General features: G+C 39.8%; 1 protein-coding gene across 4 annotated transcripts in view; it reads right to left on the bottom strand.

Annotated features, from left to right (window-relative positions):
- Positions 1-13,786, bottom strand: part of SPAST (spastin) — a 61,057-nt gene extending 47,271 nt beyond the window's left edge. Inside the window, exon 1 of one of the 4 annotated variants that reach the window (XM_028515492.2) lies at positions 12,967-13,786. In XM_028515492.2, the coding sequence (XP_028371293.1) occupies positions 12,967-13,390 (424 nt within the window). In that variant the 5' untranslated portion in view covers positions 13,391-13,786. The remainder of the gene's footprint in view (positions 1-12,966) is intronic. The other 3 variants (XM_028515494.2, XM_028515493.2, XM_028515491.2) reach the window with 3 other exon arrangements.
- Positions 13,787-16,344: the final 2,558 nt, after the last annotated feature.

Below are 16,344 nucleotides of genomic sequence, written 5' to 3'. Positions count from 1 at the left end.
TTCCATTTTTAATTTTTTGAGGAAACTCCATGCTGTTTTCCACAGTGGCTGCACCAATATGCATACCCACTAACAGCGCACAAGGGTTCCCTTTTCTCCACATCCTTGCCAACACTTATTGATTTATTGATGATAGCCATTCTGACAGGTTTGAGGCGATATCTCATCGTGGTTTTAATTTGCATTTTTCTTATGATTAGTGGTGTTGGGCATCTTTTCATATGTCTATTGGCCATCTGTATGTCCTGTTTGGAGAAGTGTTTATTCAGGTCCTCTGCCCATTTTTTAAATTGGGTTGTTTGGGGGTTTTTTGGTGGTAAGTTCTTTATAAATTCTGGATGTTAACCCCTTATCAGATATATCACTGGTTAATATGTTCTCCCCTTCAGTGAACTGTCTTTTCATTTTGTTGATGGTTTCTTTTGCTATACAAAAACTTCTTCCTTAGATGTAGTTCCATTTGTTCATTTGTTCTTTTGTTTCCCTTTCCTGAGGAGGTACATCAGAAAAAAACAGTGCTGAGTCCTGACTAGTGCAGCTCAGGGGGCTGGGCATCCTCCTGTAAACTGAGGAGTCGAAAGTTTGACGTCTGGTCAGGGCATATTCCTAGGTCGCAGGCTGGGTACTCGGTTGGGGATGCACAGAAGCAACTGATGGATATTTGTCTCCCTCTCTTTCTCCTTCCCTTCCTTTCTCTTGAAAAAACTAAAAAATCTTAAAAAAGAAGAAATAGTGCTACGAGAAATGTCTGAGATTTCACTGCCTACATTTTCTTCCAGGATTTTTATGTTTTCAAGTCTTACATTTAAGTTTTTGATCCATTTTGAGTTTATTCTTGTATATGGTACAAGGAGTTAATCCAGTTTTTTGCTTGCTTGCTTTCTTTCTTTCTTTCTTGCCTCTATCTGTCCAATTTTCCCAACATCATTTATTGAATAGACTGTCTTTACCCTATTGCATGTTCTTGCCTCCTTTGTCAAATATTAATTGACCATAAAGGTGTGGATTTATTTCTGGGCTCTCTATTTATTTCTGGAATCACACCTGCAGCCCTGGTGCACCGGGATGACACTCCAACCAACCAAGCTGCTTGGCCAGGGCATATTCTATTTATTGATCTGGTGGGGTTTCAAATTGTTATGTGCAGCTTGATAATTCATTAAGTAATACATTACTTCTACACTTTATGTATATTTTAATAAGTGTACTTAAAAACTGAAAAACAAAAACAAAAATCCTAGAGGAAGAAGACTAAATACCATATATTGCAATGAGTCCCAATACATTAGGTGAATAAGGTTAGAGATTAGTTTGTATGTAACATTTTCCCCTCTAATGAATAAATATTTATGTTTCTGTAAGTAGAGTCAGGAAACTTATTAGCAATCATGTCTCTAAGGGTAGGATTACAGAGGATTTTCTCTTTCTATATTTGTTCATTATTTTAATTTTGAGTACATGTTACTGTACAAGCAACAGAAATACTGACAATATCCATCTTTAAATAGTAAGTATAGAAGACTAGTTTGTTAATTATCTACTGTATCTTTTCACTCATATATTAATGGTGCCCAGATTGTCACAAAAAAAGGGTCCAATCACAAATAGTTTGGATTGAAGAGATATGTATGTTTGCATTTGAGTTAGAAGACACAGATTTAAGTACTTGCTCCATCATTTAATAGCTGTATGATATTGGGAAAGCCAGTTAATATTTCTGAGCTTCAATTTCATTAACTAAAAACAAGATGACATTTCTTTTACCTAACTCTGAGTTGTGGCAAAGATCAAATAAAAAAAAGTATGTGGCAATACTTTAAATAATAAAAAGGTATGAAACATTATTTATTATCTTTATTACTTGGTAAATTTGTTTCTTGAACAATTTAAATTTTTCTACACCTGAATTGTATGCACAGCTGTATGCTCCTAAATTTTGTTCATTAAAGTTATACAAAACCCACTGCTTTTATTTATCTATTGGGTGGGCCAAACAGTCCGTTTAGTTTTTTCCATAAAACAAAAGACGCATTTTTCACTTGTACCAATTTTATTGATTTGGGTATTTTGGGTATGTTGGCTATCTTCTGCATGGTACAAAGCCAATTGTTCTCGATTAATGTCTCGATTTGGTTGCTATCAACTTCAACTAGTCTACCTGATTGTGGAGCATCAGCCAGCGAGAAATCTCCAGCATAAAATTTCACAAATCACCTCTGAAATGTTTGATCAGTCACAGCACCTCCATACACTGCACAAATCTTTTTTTGTGTGTTTCAGTTGCATTTTTACCTTTCTTGAAATAATAAAACATAATATGCCAAAAATGTTGCCTATTTTCTTCTATCTTCAATATTAAAATGGTTACATGAAAATCTGGCAATTTTGATAATTTTTTTTAAATGCACGCTGATAATGACAGCTGTCACAATACAATCTAAAAAAATTGTTTCTAATATAGTTAAAGACAACTAAGCACTACTAATCATCCTATGGAAAAAAACAAATGAACTTTTTGGCCAACCCAATATTTAGCTCTTTTTAAGTATTTGTCTACAAGCAATTCCAGGGAACAAATATACACATTTTCCTACAATTTTCTGCAAGCAACTTGCAAATGTAACAAGTAGTAGAGTAATGGGTATCTTTACAGATCCTGCAGATTTTCATGTGTGTTAATCTCCAATAAACCACACAGACCATGGAGCATCAAATTAAGTCCCCTGATTAATTTTCCCAGTTTACTATTACAGAAAGGATGACTTCTACTTTGTTTTAATTCAGCAAAAAGGTCATACATGCTTTCATTTTGAAATTGCAAGGTTTCTTTCTGAAGTAAAGACTTATTTCCCCACTTAACTAGAACGGTTTTGAATTCCACATAAAGAAATCATTACAGTTTTGGATATTTTCTTTATACCTTAATTATGTCCATTATTTTATCTTCTTTAAAGTCTTTTGTATTTACTGTGGGTGGTGGGTGATTTTAATTTTCTTCTATGTATTATCTGTATTTTCTGAATTCTCCACCAAGAGCTTGCATTATCTACATGAGTACAAAAACTTCACTTTATCTCTTCTGTAATAAAAAACTACAATACTAAGTGAGGATTGAGGTTAGTAGGAGACTTCCGTCTGTTTTTTTCTGAACTAGCATAGGTTCAGAAAAATTAGCAAAAGTATTTTTACATCACTCTTTAGTGATTCTTCTCCAAATCTCACTGACAAGACTGCTGTTTCCTAAAAAAACAGTAATATAAACTATGTATCAAGGTTTAACTATGTTCTAATATAACCTCTAGAGGCTGTAATCTTAAAAAGGATTATTGAATTAATAATAATATAGTTTCAATGTTCTGAGGACCTATTATGCACAGACAGCATTTTACAAACATTATCTCAGTGTAGTAACTTGCCTAAGACCCTGAATAGTTGCAATTCAAATGTCAATGTGGAGAAGAGGCACTGCAATTTTAAAAGGATAAAATTAGGCCCTGAAAGCTAAGAAAGAGCAAAGCAACCCCAACACTCAGGAGCTGGCCTAGTATTACCAGGTAGGCCTAGGTGTAGGTGACCTGGCATTACAGCTAGACCTTGGTGTTCTGTTGAACATAAACAACTTCACAGAGCATCAACTTCACAGAAAGCCACTCTGTGACCATAATGGATCAAGACAAAAACAAGGCCACTCTATTATGTCTAAACACACAAAAAGGAACAAAGTCCAAACCATGAAATACCCACTCTTCAGGCTAAGGAGTGCTTCTTAACCAATTATATAGCTTTAGCCACACTCTAATCTAGTCCCTTTTCTAGATCAGATTTATTAAAGTACTTAACTATAGAATTATTCCCAGTTCCTAACAGCATCCAACCCAGAGGAAAACCCTGCTGCCTTAAGTCCTCTTCAGAAATCACCTAACGCAAACCCAACTCCTATAGTAAGTTCTTCCTAGCACCCTTTTCCTGAGATACACCGCAGTTTTCTATGATAGGGGTTCTTCCTGGTTAAAATAAGTAAAACCAACTGCGCTTGTTCAACCACAGGTGTATGTGTGTTCTAGTGATGGCTGACTGAAAGGCATTGAGGAAGCCCACTTCAGAACAACAGATAATTCTCTCCTCTCTGTTGTAGCATAAAATATCTGCAGGACAGGAAAGATGTGAATAAGTGTAGCATTTCTATGCTATACCTATGTAGGCATAAAACATTTAATAGTCTCCAAGAAAATTATAGATTTTGACATTTTTCTTTCCTCATTTACCACAATAAACAGCTGCTGAGATGAGAGCATGCTCAAATGTTTTATTGCTTATAATATATATCACGAATAGTTGTTGGGAAGTCACAAAGCAGAAGAAAAATGGCTGCATCATCATATTAATTCACTGGTGTCATATAGGTCAAAGAAAGGAAACCAGCAGAACAGTAGAAAATCTATACTTTGCTAGAAATAAAAGATCCAAAGATCCAACTACTCTTGGGTGAGCAACTACTATTGGGGAATAAGATAGTAGTTAGGGAAGATCCTTCCTCAACAAGTTAACGTTCATTTACTGAGAATCCCTTGTCATCAGAATGACTAACAATAATCTTAGGAATCTAGTTAGTGAGTTTTAAAATGTTTAACTGTATTCTACCTAAGGAAAAAAGTATGGACTTTTTGTCCAACCCAATATAAACTTGCAATAAAAACAAACACAGAAAAAAAAAAAGCCAGAGAAGTTTCAGTCAAGATGGTGGCATAGATAAACATGGCTCACCTACTCACATAGCCACATTAAAATTAAAATGAAATTATAGCTTCTCGGCCTTTTAGCTAAGATCAAATGTAGTTTGTTTTTATCAGTTTAAAATTAGAACTAAATTATAGAACCATCACTCAAAACCATTAGAAATTAGGCTGAGCCCTGGCTGGTGTAGCTCAGTGGATTGAGCATGGGCTGCGAACCAAAGGGTCGCTGGTTCGATTCCCAGTCAGGGAACATGCCTGGGTTGCGGGTCGGGTCCCTAATGGGGGCCATGTGAGAGGCAACCATGCATTAATGTTTCTCTCCCTTTCATTCTGCCTCCCTTCCCCACTGTCTAAAGATGAATAAATAAAATCTTAAAAGGGTTGAGTAGAAGTCTGACACTATGGAATTAAAGAAACCATATCCATCCAGACTGGTAAAAGAGGCATAGACGTGGAATGGGCTGGTCCCACACCCACCAGTGGTGGATAAAAATTCAGGAGGGATATCTCAGCAGCAAGGATGCCCAGGCCCACACCAGGGCTGCCAGCCCAGCGTTCCAATATCAGGAAGATAATTCCCCATAACTCCTGCCTGCAAAAAGTAGCAGGAACACAGTTGGTGGAATAAACTTCTAGAGTCTCAAGCAGTTCCTCTTAAAAAACCCACACACAGACCCACCTTCTCAGACTCATTCCCTCTGATCTCAAGCACCAGGGTAGCAGCTTCAAAGGCACCAGTGGCATAGTGGGAGGAAGTCAGAGGTCTGGCATCAAGGTAAGAGCTGGGGGACAGCTTTCTCACAGACAGAAAGGCCACTGTCCCTTTTTTGAACCCTCCCCCAACAGAGCCACAGAGCTGGCAGACTGATGCCATATCTGAGACTCCATCAACCTATGTAATGCTGTTTGTTCCATCCTGGAGATCCCCTAAGACTCCTTGTCACCCTATTTAGGGGCCCATCAAACCTGTTAACAGAGACTCCTCCATATGAGTGGATGAACTTGGCTCATTCTTCACAACTTCCTAAATCATCTCAATCAAGGGACAACTGATCTCACTGAGCCCCCAGTTCCCATACCTCTGGCTAAGTGGCCCCAGGTACGACATTAGCAGCAGCCAGCCTAAATTCATAGTTTGGCTTCTCCTAGGAATCTCCAAGCCCAGCACAAGGAGTGAGCATCTAAGATTGCTTTAGAGTTCAGGCAAGGTGGCTCCAGGCAGAACACAGGTGGGAGCCAACCATGGCCTGTACCAACCAGGAAACCACAGGGCCTGAACACCCAGTGGATAGCTACAGACCACATTGGAGCACCTCCACCCTGCCGTGCACACCTGTTCCTCCACAGAGGGTTAAGGTTGGTGGTAAATCGTCACAGACAATCCTTGGAGATGACTGGGTAAATCCCTCCTATTGACCTGTCAAGAGCAATCAAAGCTCACCTGTAAGAGAAGAGTGTACTCAGTCCACACAAAGGGCACACTTTGAGTTGACCCTACAGGACAACTACTACATAGGCCATGCTACCAAGACAGGGAGTCACAGCAGCTCTACCTAATACATAGGAACAAACACAGGGAGGCTGACAAAATGAGGGAGAAAGAAACATGGTCCAGATGAAAGAACACATCAAAACTCCAGAAGAAGAATGAAACAAGAGAGATGAGCAATCTATCAGGTGTAGAGTTCAAAACACTGGTTATAAGGATGCTCAAGGAACTTAGAACTTCAGCAGCATAAAAAAGATCCAGTCAGGAATGAAGGACACACTAATTGGAAAAAAAAAAAAAACCTAGAGGGAAACAACAGTAGAGTGGATGAAGCCGAGAATCAAATCAATAATTTGGAATACAAGAAAGAAAGAAAAAAACAAACCCCAATGAGAATAAGAAGAAAAAGAATCCAAAAAAAAAAAACAAAGGATAGTGTAAGCAGGTCTCTGGGACAACTTCAAGTGGTCTAACATTCGCATCACAGGGATACCAGAAGGAAAAGAGAAAGAGCAAGAAATTAAAATCCTATTTCAAAATATAATGAAAGATAACTTCCCTAATTTTGTGAAAGAAATAGACATATATATCCAGGGAGCACAGAGAGTCTCAAAAAAGATGGCTGCAAAGAGGCCCACTCCAAGACACATCATAACTAAAATCCCAAAGGTTCAAGATAAAGAGAGAATCTTAAAAGCAGCAAGGGAAAAGCAGCTAGTTTATCTACAGGTGAGTTCCCATAAGACTGTCAGCTGACTTCAAAAAAGAAACTTTGACAGGCTAGAAAGCATTGGCAAGAAATATTCACAGTCATGAAAAAAGTAACCTACAGCCGTGGCTGGCGTAGCTCAGTGGATTGAGCACGGGCTGCGAACCGAAGCATCGCAGGTTCAATTCCCAGTCAGGGCACATGCCTGGGTTGCAGGCCACGGCCCCCAGCAACCACACATAGGTGTTTCTCTCTCTCTTTCTCCCTCCCTTCCCTCTCTAAAAATAAATAAATAAATAAATAATCTTAAAAAAAAAAAAAAGAGTAACCTACAGCCAAGATTGCTTTACCAACAAAGATATCATTTAGAATGGAAGAGCAGATAAAGAGCTTCCCAGACAAAAAAATACAAAAAAAAAAAACTATAGAAGTTCATCATCAACAAACCATTAGTATATGAAATGTTAAAGGGACTCATTTAAGAAAAAGATCAAAACTATGAACAATAAAATGGCAATAAATATATATTCATCAACAATTCAATCTAAGAAACAATGTAAGCAAACAAAAAGAACAGAGACAGACTCATTGATACAGAGAGGGCTTTGATGGTTGCCAGATGGGAGAGGGATGTGAAGGAATAGGTGAAGAGGTGAGGGGATTAAGAAGTACAAATAAGTAGTTACAGAATAGCTATGGGTATGTAAAGTACAGTATTGGAAATGGAGTCACCAAAGAACTTAAACATATGGCTTATGGAATAATGGTGTGGGGATTACCTAAAGGAGTGGGGTGTTGGGTGAAGGGAGGCAAAGGGGGAAAAACTGGGACAACTGTAACAACATAATCAATAAAACACAATTTTTTTAAAAAGCTAAGACTAGAACAAAGGATAAAGTTCCTAACATTGGCTGCCTTTCTGTCTGTTTAGTGCAAATACAAATAAATATTCTGAAAATGTGAAACGTTCACTGTGTATTTAATTAAGTTAATGGTGTTCTCTGGGAAATATATGATATTATCTGAATATCCATCAAAATTATTTCCTTGTTCTTAACATGGACACTTTACAAGCAGAACCATTAGGCCCAAGAAAACTGTCTGAAATCCATCTTTTCCAAATGGTGTCTAGTAGTTTTTAGAAGTAAAAGAAAGTATATTGAATCTGGTTACTATCCTCTATTTTCCCCTTCTGGAAATAAATGTGGATAAGCACGTATTTTGTGTGCATTTTAAAGAAAGCCCAAGGTTGGATTATAAGAAAACACAAAATTATATGGGAATTTATTTTTAATAAAATCTGATATTTTAATATGAACTGACTAGGAATAGACAGAAAAAAAGATTTTAGTTAGACAAGTTTTGTCCTTGATGCTAGATTCTTCAGTCCTACAACATCCTGAGAAACTGGTGCTCCCTCCTTGATACAACATTTTGGGCCCTTACTGTCAAGTCCTATATACTTGAAACACACCTACCAACCTGCACCACTGTGTTATCCAGGCAATCTCAGGCTTGTCTCCCTGCAGGAGCCATGTAAAGCATGTTAAGTCATGTTCTGGTTAATCCAAAACGCCACTCTTACAACCTCCCCCTTTCTCCCAAGTATCCAAGGGGCTTAGTAGTTAGCATTACAAAAACAACCTGCTTAGTATAAAACAAAATGTATAAAATTATGAGTCTGTTCACCTAAACTCTGTTCTTCTATGGTTAAGTTCACTCTTTAAATTTTAGTTTCTCCACATGTATAAATAGATTTGACAGGCTATCAGTTTGCCAAGGATGTTCAACAATTTGAGAAAATATCCACAAGACTATTTAATTCCTTGAAAAAATGAGGGATATATAATATACATAAAAGTATATACACACCCTAGCTGGTGTAGCTCAGTAGATTGAGTGCAGGCTGCAAATCAAAGTGCTGCAGGTTCAATTCCCAGTCAGGGCACATGCCTGGGTTGCAGGCCACGGCCCCCAGCAACTGCACATTGATGTTTCTCTCTCTCTCTCCCCCCTCCTTCCCTCTCTAAAAATGGATGAATAAAATCTTACCAAAAATAAATAAATAAATAAATAAAAGTATATACACATTTATTCATCACATAACAAGTGTTGTCTTAACACATCTCATTGAAGAGGAAATGTTTTTCTCAAGTAACATTTAGAATGCAGAGAGCTCTGCAAATTAACTGGCATCCAATAAACGTCTGCTTTAATGTGTAGACCTCATAAAGCGCCATATTAGGTAAACAGAATTTGCTGTACTTCTTTTTTTTTTTTTTTAAAGATTTCATTTATTATTTTTAGAGAGGGAAGGGAGGGAGGAAGAGAGAGAGAGAGAGAGAGAGAGAGGGGGAGAGAGAGGGAGGGGGAGAGAAGAGAGAAACATCAATGTGCGGTTGCTGGGGGTTATGGCCTGCAACCCAGGCATGTACCCTGGCTGGGAATCGAACCTGGGACACTTTGGTTCCCAGCCCGCGCTCAATCCACTGAGCTACGCCAGCCAGGGCTTGTACTTCTCCATTTAATGCAGTTTGTTTTAACCCCCATCAGTGGTTTGGGCACAGTCCCAGAAAGTGAAAGGTGGCCAGTTCGATTCCCGGGTCAAGGCATATGCCTGGATTACAGGCCAGAGGCTACCAATCAATGTTTCTCTCACACATATATGTTTCTCTCCCTGTCTTTCTCCCTCCCTTCCCCTCTCTCTGAAAATAAATAAATAATCTTAAAAAATTATTTTGGTGTCAAACTTAGGCCTTTATACAAATTCAGTGTCAAAGCTGAGTATGCCAGAAGAATGGAGTTCAAAATATAGTCACTTTATTAACCATATTCATACACTACTTTATAAAAATAAGATTTAATTTGGTCTTTATTTCATGGCACCAAATGTTTCAGTGAACTCCACTACAGTCTGAAATAACCCACTTGACCTGATGAAATAAAGTGGCCCTCAGTACACTTGGAAGATAAGTCAGGTTGCTAAGGGGTATGGAAGTGCCTGACAACATAAGCCCCTTAATGGCTTATCAGAGAGTTAGGAAAGCTTTAAAAACTATATATCCAACTCATTTCTATTTGTTCATATATATTTTAATGCTGTGGGGAATAGGGAGAATTAAATCCTCTTGGGATTAAAATTTTGTATTGTCTAGGCTGACTGAGAGGCAAACAGACTTCAAATGTGAACTCTTCTTACTACTACTGGATTAAGGCTAAAGTACTGGATTGGCCAAAGAGTTTGTTACACCTTTTCTGTAAAATAAAAGACACATTTTTCATTTTCACCAATAACTTTGTTGATTTGGGTATGTTGAGTATCTTGGCTATCTCCCGCTACTGGCTTCTAGTGGGTAGAGGCCTATGGTGCTGCTAACCATCTTCCAATGCATAAGACAGCCCACAGCAAAGAGTTATTTGACCAAAATGTCAAGAGTACCAATTAACTTCACAAACCACTTTTGACACGTTCGATCAGTCACAGTACCTTCTTCATACACTTCACGATCTTTTTTTGCTTTTTTACCTTCCTTGAAATGATAAAGCACAGTACACCAAAAATGTTACATATCTTCTTCCATCTTCAATATTAAAATGGCTGCACAAAAAGTCACCAAATTTTGTGAGTTTTTTTACTGCAGCTAATGTGATGGCTGTCACAATACAATCCAATAATACTGTTTCAAATGAAGTTAAAGACAACTAAGCACTACTAGAGTTATCATACAAAAAAACTAAACGAACTTTTTGGCCAATCCAATGCAAAAATTTTTACTATGTACAGGAAAAACTTAGGTAAAAAAGGACTATGACAATATAGATTCAGTTTTACTTCATTTTTAAAGGAAAATTAATAATTTGTTTCAGTTTGAAGTAATTTATTTTAGCATATGATGCATCAGTCATATTCTGATGTCCACTTTAGAAACTGAAGCATGAAACAAAAACCTTTGAATAGAAATATTATCAGCAGAAAGAGGGTGAAATATGACGTACATGGATTGCTAAAAGTATTTATACTTAAAAAGTATTTAATATGATTTAAATACGATATAGGCATATGTGTAATACTCCAAGTTAAGTCACCAGCATGAAACCCAAGGTCTCAATTCTACCTCTGTCACTTATATCTCATATGGAACGGATCTCTCTTTAAATCTAAGAGCCTAGGGTCTTTTTAGTTTTTCATACCTAGGTTTCCCTTGACCAGTCCTCTGGTCATAGCTCCAAACTCCCATCATCCAATGTTAACTAAAATTTCTTCGTATTTTCTGGCAGTCTCTTCCTAAATACAACAATTAATCTACCCTTAAACATATTCCCTCTATTTTAAACATCTTGACCTGGATTAGTAAACTTCAGAGGGTCCTATTAAAATAGGGTCCTACATGATAGTACCCTTCATCCTCCCAAAGAGATCTTTGAATGATCCTAAAAGGTGGTGAAGAATGAAGCAGCTAACAAAACACTTCCTTCCACAAATACATGCTATTCTTTCCTTAAATGTCCGTCCTCCTTTGAACTTTCTTAACCTTCACTCTGTCTTTGTGTTCCAAAACCGTGAACACATCCTACTTTTCACTCCTGAGCCCCACAAAGGAAATGGGTTTCAATAAAACTAAATCTAAAATAGTTTCTGGCCCTGGCTGGCGTAGCTCAGTGAATTGAGCATGGACTGTGAACCAAAGGCTCACCAGTTCCCTTCCCAATCAGGGCACTTGCCTGGGTTGTGGGCCTGGTCCCCAGTGGGAGTCACGTGAGAGGCAACCACATGTTGATGTTTCTCTCTCTTTTCCCCTCCCTTCCCCTCTCTAAAAATAAATTTAAAATCTTTAAAAAAATACTGTAACAGTTTGATAAAATTAAAAAATAAAAATAAAAGTTTCTGAGGTTGGTAGTGGAGAGATAGACTAAAAATTAAGAGCAGTTTGCTTAAAAAAAAAAAGGACAATGAAAGTGAGTACTTAATTGAGGTGTGGAGGAAAACTGTTCTTTGGTAGAGGGAAAAGATCTCAGCACAGTGGATTTGAAAACGGAAGGAGGGATTTTCAAAATGTTACAAGACTCTTTACTTATCATCTTCCATAAAAAAGTTTCATTACCAATTAGCCCAGGTTTGGCATGGCCTGCTTTAATCTTTTGAGCCTTAGGTTTTTCATCTGTAAAATGTGGACACTTAATAGCACCTTCACCTCACTGGGTAGTTGATGGGATTACATACAAAACACAAGGAAAGCTAAGAGCACAGTGCCTGGCACATGGATCAACACACATTATCTTAAAAGAAATTTGAAGTACGGAGTATTCTTGCTTTGTTCAGAAACATAAATCTTTACGTTTTATTGTAAAATGATATATGTAAAATTATCCTATGCACTCATTTAACATTTCGATTTAGTAACTTAGAGGCTGCCTTGAAATACTAATCCCGATAAAACCAACTTAACCAGGGACAAAAGTTTTAGGCTAAAATAGAACTTTACTGAAAAATACTCAGGAGTTATATTGCTAAAGTGACTGCCATGAAACTTTAAAAATGCAAATTAAGCTGTAATCATATGCAGCTGTCCCTTTCAAAATTAAGTCACTGTGTGGGTTTTTTTTTTTTTTTTCTGACACTACAGTACCCTGCTTTCATTAGGAGCCTTTAACAAGTCACAGCTCCTTCGCTATCAAAACCTTTTTTGGAAACCTGGCTCAGAGGAAGCCACACACTGTTTACAGAAGGGATCCCTGTGGTCACTCTAGGACAACTGTCACTGTCACCAGCACGTCTGGTACGAGAAGAGTAAGGGAAGGCTGGTGTGTGAAACAAAGTCGACAACTGGGCAGCCCTGAAAGGGGAGAGGTTTTAACTGAGAAACGCAGAGGATGAAGGTCTGACCGCAGGGAAGCAATCTCGCGGGGAGGATCCATTTCCAGGGGTGCACCGCCGGCTCACGCACGAAAGGGGCGCAGGTGTTGCCCTCCCTCGGCGACCCCACCGCTTTCTTCCCGGCGCCACCACCCCTTCCCCCCAGCCCTCCAGTTACCTTTCTCGTCCTCATCGATGCGCAGGGCAATGGAGATGTACTCGAAGGCCTGTTTGTGGAAAGCTCGGACGCGCTCGGCCTCTCCGCCCGGCACTGGCGCCGGGGGTGAGGGTGAGGCCGAGGCCGGCGCGGCCGGGGAGCTCCTCTTGGCGGCCATGAGGGCGCGGGAGAAGCGCTGGCAGAGCCACACGAAGAGGAGCCCCAGGTGGAAGGCGACTAAACGTAGCAGCGCGAAGCCTGCGAACAGCGGGTAGGAGAAGTAGTACAGGTTCCGCTTATGCGGCGACTCCGGCGGAGGAGCCGGCCTGGGGGCGGGACGGGCAGGACGGGCGGGGGCCAGGCAAGGGGGCGGGGGCCTGGGAGGCCCCGGGCTGCTGGGGCTGCCGGAGCCTTTCTTCTTCCCGCGTCCACCTGGAGAATTCATTCACAGCTCCCACTGCCGCCGCCGCCATAACCCGCCTCCCGCAGATCGACGGCGACGAAGTGACGGCAGCGGCCACAGGGACGGCGAGGGCCACAGACCCCCGCGCTCCGGCCGGTCCCGAGAGCTCGGCACCTCGACTCACAGCTCGCCGGCCCCGCCCCTTTCTCTTCGGGCTGGCTCAGGCACTGTCCCTTCTCCTCAGGCTGAGGTCGGAGGCTTCTGCCCCTCCCTCTCTTGGTCCTCTTAGCCGCCTCGAGTAGCTCCGAGTGGTGGCGCGCGCGCACGCTTTCCCCTAGTCTTTCTCCGGCGCGCGCGCACGCCGCCGTCTTTGTTGACCGAAGCTCCTACTGCGCGTGTGCGGCGTCCGCCCTCCGTACCTTTCCCCCGAGGAACTACAATTCCCAAAGTGCAGTTCGGCTCTACGTCATGCACTGTTCCTGGGAGCCCCTTAGCAGGGAATATTGTTCACCAATTCACCGAAATACGAGGCTGCAGTTTGGGGTCCGTCGGCTTGTTTGCAGGATTTCTATCTTTTAGTGTCGTCGTTTTCTTATGAGTATTTGTTTCAGTATTTTCTGCCCGTCTTTCGCATAGGATAATTACTCTGCGTTCCAGCTCAGAAGCAATGGGTACCAATCTAGGAATTATCTAAGAGGGAAGCAGTAGTAGAGACGGACAAATTTTAAGGTCACCAAAACGAGAATATTAACTCAATGGGATGAAGTCAACGATCCGAGAGGTTCAACTGAAATACTATGTTTAGGTGAAGAATTAATTTATTTGAAGAAGGGAATTTTTAAGGTAATCACACAGTAATCGATTACACAGTAATCGTCCCATAATTTCCTGAGGAATCCACACTGGGTATTCCCTGATACCCGCCCCCCGCCCCCGCCTTAATCTGTATGTCCCTTCCTTTGGGGATCTGCCTATTCACTTCTACTTCCAGCACAAAAACCCACCTCCGAGATCACAGAGATGGAATACTAAGTCAATCGTACCCTCCTAGTAACTGGAATCTTGGATGAAAACACTGGGATAGAAGGTAGTTAAAGAGCAGGCCTATATGGTTCACTTCATCGAGGTCTCTGAAGATGCCAGGATCCTAGTCTGGTCACTTTATAATGTAAACTACCTAATAAATTAACTATTTAGCCTATTTCTCTAATTTCTGTTTCTCTACTACTCTACAAGTATAGGCTACTGCAAACATGACTTGCTCCCTGTTTCCCTCCTACTTCTCTCTCCCTCTTTGTTCTTGCCTCTGTGCTTACTCTAGTTCCTCATGCTGAAAGGCCCTCCTTAGCATCTTGATTCATTTCAATTGCTGACTTCCCTCTTTTGAGCTCCATAGTACTTTTTGTTCTTGTGTGAAATCTATTATATTTACACATATATCATGTAAGCAAGAAGTATATAATTTATGTGTATAATTTAAAGAAAAACAATAAAACAAACAACATCCAGTTTATGGAAAACTAATGTAACCAGGTTCTTGAAGCACTCTGTGAGGCTCTCCCTAATTTCAGACTTTCTCCCCTTCTACAGAAAGCCACTATCCTGATTTTTGTACTCATCCTTTTGCCTTTCATTTTAGTTTTGCATATATGTATGTAGTTACCTCTAAACAATATATTGCATAGTTTTGCCTGGTTTTGCCACCAGCATAATCATACTGCCTATGTTCTTCTTAATTAACTTTTTCTGCTCAATATTTAAGTGTTTGAGATTCCTCTTTGTTGATTTTTTTTATCCTCAAGCAAGGACATCTTGTCCTTTTTTTTGAGAGAGAGAAACATCGATGCGAGAGAGAAACAAAACATTGATTGCCTCCCATATGCGCCTCAACTGGTTTCGAACCCGAAACCTAGGCATGTGCCCTTAGAATCGAACCTGGAACCTTTTGGTTTATGGAAAAACGCTCCAATCCACTGGCCAGGGCCTTTCTTGTTGATTTGTATAGCTATAGCACATTTATTTTCACTTCTGTATTCCATTATATGAATTTACCACAGTTTATTTTAGTTTGGTGCCAGTTTTTTCTTTCATCTTAAGCAAGTACTATAAGATTTTGTTTATTTTTTGAGAGGGGAATGGAGAAAGAGGGAGAGAATATCAATGCGTGGTTGCCCCTCACGCGCCCCCTACTGGGAACCTGCCCTGACTGGGAATCAAACCCCGACCCTTTGGTTCACAGGCCCGCACTCAATCCACTAAGCCACACCAGCCAGGGACTACTGGAACTTTTTAACTTGGCCAAGAGATGGTCCAATAATAGAGTGGTTTTGGAGTTAGACTGGATGCATTCAAATCCTTGCTCCACCACTTTCTGTGATCTTGGACCTGTAACTCAGCTTCTACATCTGTTTTAGCTTCTATGTTTATTACATAAAAACAGAGTAGTGGCCCTGGCCAGGAACTCAATTGGCTAGAGCATTGTCCTCATATGCCAAGATTGTGGGATTCATCCCCAGTCAGGGCACATACAACAACAAAATCAGTCTTTCCCTCTCTTTCTCAAATTAATCAATCAATAAATTAATTAAAAATCAATTAATAAGTAAAACATTTTTAAAAACATAGTAGGCGGTAGTGCCTGGAATGAAGTTGCTGCTTGATATTTGTTCAATGAAGAACTGCTCTCCCACAGCTGTATATATGTATGGTATATAATTCAACTAAATTCACACTATAATTCACCTGAAAGGAACTACTGGTAAAATTCTGAGCATTCTTTACTGTTTCCCAGGACCACAAGTATCCTCAGGTCATTTTTCTTTCCCTTGCATCTTCTGCTACCTTCACTGTCAAAAACTTTTTAGGGCTTAACTGTAATGTTTTCTTTCTTTTTTTTTTTAAGATTTTATTTATTTATTTTTAGAGAGGGAAGGGAGGGAGGGAGGGAGAGAGAGGGAGAGAGAAAGAGAGAGAGAGAGAAAGAAACATCAATGTGC

Source organism: Phyllostomus discolor, chromosome 6, assembly GCF_004126475.2.
Source record: "Phyllostomus discolor isolate MPI-MPIP mPhyDis1 chromosome 6, mPhyDis1.pri.v3, whole genome shotgun sequence".
NCBI lineage: Eukaryota > Metazoa > Chordata > Mammalia > Chiroptera > Phyllostomidae > Phyllostomus > Phyllostomus discolor.
This window is presented reverse-complemented; position numbering and strand designations above follow the sequence as displayed.